Source organism: Diaphorina citri, unplaced genomic scaffold, assembly GCF_000475195.1.
Source record: "Diaphorina citri unplaced genomic scaffold, Diaci psyllid genome assembly version 1.1 scaffold24, whole genome shotgun sequence".
Lineage (NCBI taxonomy): Eukaryota > Metazoa > Arthropoda > Insecta > Hemiptera > Psyllidae > Diaphorina > Diaphorina citri.
This window is the reverse complement of record NW_007377462.1, coordinates 419,258-427,020: the sequence shown is the minus strand read 5'-3', so window position 1 is coordinate 427,020 and position 7,763 is coordinate 419,258. Positions and strand designations below refer to the sequence as shown.

The following is a 7,763-nucleotide window of genomic DNA, read 5'->3' as shown; positions in this document are numbered from 1 at the left end:
CCGGGCGGGAATCGAACCCGCGGCCTAGCGCTTACAAGGCAGACGCACTACCAACTAAGCTAACTAGGCTGGCCCAACCAACTTCTCGAAAGCCGGATCCAGATAGTAGAGCTTTCGCTCGTAGATCGCTAGAGAGCGCACCAGATGTACGTTGTTGATCGAACTGAGGACGGTGCGTTCCGCCTCACCGTCTGTGTCTATGACCTTGACCTGTAAGAAGAGAGGGGAGATCAGTATTCCGATGGCACGCCATCTTGTATTTCCTATGGTTTAGCACAGGCGAGAACAAACCAAAAGAGGGGAAACAAATTTCATAAGAGGGGAAATTGCGAAAGGAAATTACGACTCTTCTAGGGTACTAAATGAGGGGAAAAGCCAGTATAGTTAGCTTGGTTGGAAGCGCATTTGCCTCGTAAGCACTAGGCCACAGGTTCGATTCCCGCCCGGGGCGAACTTTATCCTAAACAGTTCGTTTTCTGAACGACTGAATTTCTCCTATCCTGTCCTTCTTCTCTCTTTGCTTTCGGGACGACAAGACCTCAGCAGTTGCAGTTCCCTCTATCAAACGTCTTGGGGACTAAACAATTAAATCGTAGCCTACTAGCCTGACTTTTATAGTCAGAGAACTACTTCTCAGATCGTTCGGAAGCGCATTTGCCTCGTAAGCACTAGGCCACAGGTTCGATTCCCGCCCGGGGCGAACTTTATCCTAAACAGTTCGTTTTCTGAACGCCTGAATTTCTCCTATCCTATCCTTCTTCTCTCTTTGCTTTCGGGACGACAAGACCTCAGCAATTGCAGTTCCCTCTATCAAACGTCTTGGGGACTAAACAATTATATCGTAGCCTACTAGCCTGACTTTTATAGTCAGAGAGCTATCTCCTATCCTGTCTTCCTTTCTTCTCTTTCAGGAAGATAAGACCTTTAGCAGTTACAGTTTCCTCTTCCAAAACTCTTGAGAGAGAGGAAAAAAAATATTATCTAGCCAAAAATGACTTTTTTAAAATGACAATAGCCAATACCAACCCATAAGAAAACATCATGATTTCACAAAAACAGGGTGTCTCACAAATCTTACCTGTCGATTGCCTCCGTTGTAGGATATCTTCTGAATCAGATCCAGCTTAGCGTCCACCCAGTACACATCATGGGTTTGCATATCAATAGTCAAATCTCGTGGCATAGAGATACCATTGGAAACGATGGAAGTCCATTTGGAGCCATCCAGATAAGACTTGCCAATGCGAGGGTACTGCCCATAGTCTATCCAATAGAGGAGTCTGGGGAGAGGGGAAAAAGGGGAAGTTGTATTAGCCGAACGAAAGGAGGTTTTAAGTTTTTTTTTTTTTTTCAAGAGCCTTAGAGCCAGCCTAATAGCCCAGATAAGACTTGCCAATGCGAGGGTACTGCCCATAGTCTATCCAATAGAGGAGTCTGGGGAGAGGGGAAAAAGGGGAAGTTGTATTGGCCGAACGAAAGGAGTTTTTAAGTTTTTTTTTTCTTTTTTTTTAAGAGCCTTAGAGCCAGCCTAATAGTTTGGAGAGTAGAGCGTCTTCCTTGTAAGCGCTAGGTCACGAGTTCAATTCCCTCCTCGGGCGAACTTTACTCTTAACAGATAAATTTCGCCGTTCCAGCTTTTTCCTCGCCTATCTTCTTTCTCTCTTCGATTTCGGGACGATTAAGGAAGAACGGGCTCTAGTCTTGATTTTAAATCATTATATGAAAGTATGAAGGTACGTACGTATATTATGTAGTAATAGAGAGCGCGCAGCGCGACCACATGCACAACCGCGAAGCCCCGGGAGCGCAAAGCGCGACCATATGTACAACCCCGCGAAGCCCCGGGAGCGCGCAGCGCAACCGTATACGCAACTTCCCGAACACGCAGTGCGAGTAATAATAGTACATTAGTACTAATTTTCTTTAACCACGATCGAGTAAACTACGGGCTAAAAAATTCCCGGAGGGACGGGCCCAGCTTGTTACCTCTTGATCGGGTTCACAGCCAATTCCTTCGGGGCGTCCGTAGTGGTCTTAACAAGGACCTTCCTATTAGATCCGTCCAGCCAGCAAACCTCCAGGTAGTTCTCATGGGGGAACACATTGGTGAAGTACAGATTACCCGCGATCCAATCCACAGCCAGACCTGATGAACAGCATAATGTTTACTCTTAATTATAAGACCTTAGACTGAACCAACCTCAGTAGGGCAGTTGTTAATGCGTTGGACTTTGGATCTGGAGGTTGGTGGTTCGAGTCCAAGTCAAGTCATAAAAGCTATCTAGGTGTAATAATCGGGAAACGATATTTGTGACAAGCACAAAAAATCCTTTTTTCCTATTCAGACTGCGGGGGTAAAGCGACTTTTCAGTCTGATCCTAGTAGTATAAATGAGGTATGTATAGGTATAATATTCTTTTGTATTCAATATTTACTCTTGTTTCTTGATTATGTGAGTATGTTTCTATTTGGTTGAATAGAATTCTTCTCTGTTGTAAAACCAAAGCCAGCGTAACCTTAGGCCAGCCACTCACTATATGGTAGATCTGACAGGCGGACCTTTTCAGCCGTACCTGTCAGGTCTACCTGATAGTGGGTGGCTGGCCTTAGGTATATTTTCCTTTAGGGAAACTCACGGAAACGAAACCGATTCCACTAGGGCGCCATCTTGGATTTCCCAAGGTTTAGTATCAGGAAAATCGAGATTAAAGACACAATCAATTATCTTGGAAAAAATCATATCTTTAAAGAAGGACATTTGCAACAAATCCCATCTCACGAGAGAACTACAAAGAATAAATCCCACTCAAAATAATCAAATCATATCTTTAAAGAAGGACATTTGCAACAAATCCCATCTCACGAGAGAACTACAAAGAATAAATCCCACTCAAAATAATCCCACTATATAGAGTAAAATCCCACTCACCTCTGATCCCGTTTGATCCCACTCCATCCTTGATGACATGTTCAAGTCCTTCTCCATCGGGATGTATTCGGAATATCCCGTTCCATGTACCCCTGAAATCATATCTTTAAAGAAGGACATTTGCAACAAATCCCATCTCACGAGAGAACTACAAAGAATAAATCCCACTCAAAATAATCCCACCATATAGAGTAAAATCTCACTCACCTCTGATCCCGTTTGATCCCACTCCATCCTTGATGACATGTTCAAGTCCTTCTCCGTCGGGATGTATTCGGAATATCCCGTTCCATGTACCCCTATTGAATTCCACCCAATAAATCCATTTACCGGCATAGTGAATGTCTACATGTAGCATATGATGACCTGGGAAACACATATATAAAACATGCTTAGTTACTCATTTAGGAGAGGGGATTTTACTTTAGCCATTTAGGAGAGGGGATAAAGACTCAGGACGAGCCAACTAAACATGGCTAGAGACCATCACCCCGTTGTATGACAGAAAAAAAAAGATGTCCTTTCTTTATTCTACCATCACCATTTGGTTACAGCTGAAGCCGCTAAAACAACAACAATTGCTAAAGTTCGCACCGGGCGGGAATCGATCCCCTGTTGAATTCCACCCAATAAATCCATTTACCGGCATAGTGAATGTCTACATGTAGCATATGATGACCTGGGAAACACATATATGTAATATACACACTGGCGTGCTCAGGCCGGAACTTGGCCTGGCGCACTGCCGTGCGCCTAGATAAAACATGGTTAGCGTTAGTTACTCATTTAGGAGAGTGGATTTTACTTCAGCCCATTTAGGAGGGGGATAAAGACTCAGGACGAGCCAACTGAACATGGCTAGAGACCATCACCCCGTTGTATGACGGAAAAAAAGATGTCCTTTCTTTATTCTGCCATCACCATTTGGTTACAGCTGAAGCCGCTAAAAGAACAACAATTGCTAAAGTTCGCACCCGGCGGGAATCGAGCCCGTGATCTAGCGCTTACAAGGCAAGCAAAAGCTAGTAGTTGCTAATGGTTAAAATCATATTGAAGACAAACCCTTTGCCTCGTTACATTAGCAGTTATAACAGCACGGAAAGTTGACATCGGCTGGAATTGAACCCACGCCCTCCTCATTGAAATACCTGGTCCAGAAATCGGCACCATAGCTTCAGCGGAATCCTTGAGACTGTAACCCCGGGTTATATCTAGTTGAGTGACCATAGCGAATGTCTTATAATCACTACAGCCTCAAATTCTCACCTTATATTGAGGACAAAATTCCCTTACCTCAGCTGGAATCGAACCCACGCTCTAATAATCGACATACCTGGTCCAGAAATCGGCACCATAGCTTCAGCGGAATCCTTGAGACTGTAACCCCGGGTTATATCTAGTTGAGTGACCATAGCGAATGTCTTATAGTCACTACAGCCTCAAATTCTCACCTTATATTGAGAATGATCGCAAAATCCGCGAACAAAATCGCGAAATCCGCGAACATAATCGCCAAATCCGCGAACAAAATTGCCAAATCCGCGAACATTAGCAGTTATAACAGCACGGAAAGTTGACATCGGCTGGAATTGAACCCAAGCCCTCCTGATTGACATACCTGGTCCAGAAATCGGCACCATAGCTTCAGCGGAATCCTTGAGACTGTAACCCCGGGTTATATCTAGTTGAGTGACCATAGCGAATGTCTTATAATCACTACAGCCTCAAATTCTCACCTTATATTGAGGACAAAATTCCCTTACCTCAGCTGGAATCGAACCCACGCTCTAATAATCGACATACCTGGTCCAGAAATCGGCACCATAGCTTCAGCGGAATCCTTGAGACTGTAACCCCGGGTTATATCTAGTTGAGTGACCATAGCGAATGTCTTATAATCACTACAGCCTCAAATTCTCACCTTATATTGAGGACAAAATTCCCTTACCTCAGCTGGAATCGAACCCACGCTCTAATAATCGACATACCTGGTCCAGAAATCGGCACCATAGCTTCAGCGGAATCCTTGAGACTATAACCCCGGGTTATGTCCAGTTGAGTTACCACGGCGAATGTCTTATAGTCACTACAGCCTGTGTCCCGATCTGAATCCTTCTTGAATCCGACTGCACAGGAACAGGTGTATCCGAGATGATTTTTGGGTATACACAGGTGTTCGCAGCCTCCGTTGTTGATCAGACAGGGGTGATTGCTTGCTGAAATGTCGAAATATGATATTATGATTAATATTATTATAATAAATGTAAATATCTTGATGGAAGACTCAGTAACTTTGTGAAGTTCCATAACAATAAATGTAAAAGAAATAACTTATACTCTTCACTGGGTTGGTAGGGTATTTTTATTTATAGAAAAACAGACATGTTTTGCCTACTGGGCATCATCAGTGTATAAACAGGGTGATTATAATAAAGAAAAATGTCCATATGTTTGCCTACTGGGCATCATCAGTGTATAAACAGGGTGATTATAATAAAGAAAAATGTCCATATAAACTTTTGAAGACATTGCACAAAATAAAGTTCAAAGATAATGATGATGATGGTGATGTCAGCTTTTCGTGCTGTTATTTTACTGGTAATATAAGCACGCAAACTCAAAATGGTTTGTTTTACGTGAATTAATTGTTAATTTGAATAATGCATAAGCATAAACCAAGTAACTAAAACTGCGATTTCTTATAAATGAAAATGATAATGTTGTTTGGATATAGAACGATGAAATTAAGTAGTGATGTATTTATGAATATGGAAAAAACGATATGATAATGCTAAGCTTTTCGTGCTGTTATTTTACTGGTAATATAAGCACGCAAACTCAAAATGGTTTGTTATATGAGAATTAATTGTTAATTTGAATAATGAAATAAAACACTTGATGGAAGACTCAGTAACTTTGTGAAGTTCCATAACAATAAATGTAAAAGAAATAACTTATACTCTTCACTGGGTTCGTAGGGTATTTTTATTTATAGAAAAACAGACATGTTTTGCCTATAAATGTCCATATTTGAAGACATTGCACAAAATAAAGTTCAATGATAATGATGATGATGGTGATGTCAGCTTTTCGTGCTGTTATTTTACTGGTAATATAAGCACGCAAACTCAAAATGGTTTGTTATATGAGAATTAATTGTTAATTTGAATAAAGAATAAGCATAAACCAATTAACTAAAACTGCGATTTCTTATAAATGAAAATGTTGTTTGGATATAGAACGATGAAATTAAGTAGTGATGTATTTATGAATATGGAAAAAAACGATATGATAATGCTCATGATAATGTTGTTTGGATATAGAACGATGAAATTAAGTAGTGATGTATTTATGAATATGGAAAAAACGATATGATAATGCTAATTGGTTATAGAATAAAGAAACTAAATGACTTCCTTCTAACTGCTCTATGCTCTTCCCTCTAACTGCTCTATGCTCTTCCCTCTAACTGCTCTATGCTCTTCCCTCTAACTGCTCTAGGTATGCTCTATGCTCTCTCCACTCCACTCTGTTTTGAGCCTTAAAAGCCAATTTCTAAATGATGTACTTATTTATAGGCGGTACTAATCGCCTAGTGATAGTAACTTCTGCGGCGTGTGGCATTTTCTAAGCTAACCTTACCCAAGGGTTAACTACCATGCCTTCATTACAAAGTTCAAAGATAAGAATTTATTTAAATTTAGATTATTGAATTATTTGAATTTTCCCACCCCACCGGTATAATATCCAAAGAGAGAAAAATCAAAGAGGATCGTTCACACAATCTAAAATTTGGTCGACCGGGGCCCCTTTATCTACCAGGTATCTAATTATGGGAGAATTTTTGACTTCTAGTTGGGCATTAAGGATATTCCCCCATTTTAATTCCTTTCCTGATTTCTATACTTTCAAGAATGTCCAGTCTTTTACACCCTCCACAGAAGTGCAACATTTCAGCAACTACTCTATTTTGTTCTAATCTACTCAAATCTATTCTATTCTACTTGCGGGATCGTTTGCGGAACACGGCTATAGTTTTCAGATCCGTAACATTGTCCAGTAATATTTGCGGATTGAGCCAGTCATCCGGCTTTCTATTCTATTCTATACTATTTTTGCTCTATTCTATTCTTACTCTATTCCTATTCTACTTACGGGATCGTTTGCGGAACACGGCTATAGTTTTCAGATCATGTGCATAAAAAAGAAACATCTCCAGAAAACAACATCACATTAGGGAACCCTTGCTCCATCTTCCAAGTTTAAACTTCTGGCCTTGTAACGACTCCCTCGCAGCCTCAGGATTATTTGAATTTTCCCACCCCACCGGTATAATATCCAAAGAGAGAAAAATCAAAGAGGATCGTTCACACAATCTAAAATTTGGTCGACTGGGGCCCCTTTATCTACCAGGTACCTAATTATGGGAGAGTTTTTGACTTCTAGTTGGGCATTAAGAATATTTCCCATTTTAATTCCTTTCCTGATTGCTATACTTTCAAGGATGTCCAGTCTTTTACCCCCTCCACAGAAGTGCAACATTTCAGCAACTACTCTATTTTGTTCTAATCTACTTAAATCTATTCTATTCTACTTACGGGATCGTTTGCGGAACACGGCTATAGTTTTCAAGTCCGGAACATTATCCAGTAATATTTGCGGATTGAGGCAGTCATCCGGCTTTCTATTCTATTCTATTCTATACTATTTTTACTCTACTCTATTCTATTCTATACTATTTTTACTCTATTCTATTCTTACTCTATTCCTATTCTACTTACGGGATCGTTTGCGGAACACGGCTATAGTTTTCAGATATTCCATACCTCGGCTG

The 7,763-nt window shown here is 40.8% G+C and overlaps 1 protein-coding gene across 1 annotated transcript in view; it reads right to left on the bottom strand.

The window, feature by feature from the left end:
* LOC103509862 (low-density lipoprotein receptor-related protein 2-like) overlaps positions 1-7,763 on the bottom strand; it is a 132,143-nt gene that overhangs the window by 53,335 nt on the left and 71,045 nt on the right. The window contains 4 exon segments of the mRNA XM_026823962.1: positions 1,079-1,280; positions 1,987-2,146; positions 3,137-3,295; positions 4,918-5,145. Coding sequence (XP_026679763.1) covers positions 1,079-1,280; positions 1,987-2,146; positions 3,137-3,295; positions 4,918-5,145 — 749 coding nt within the window.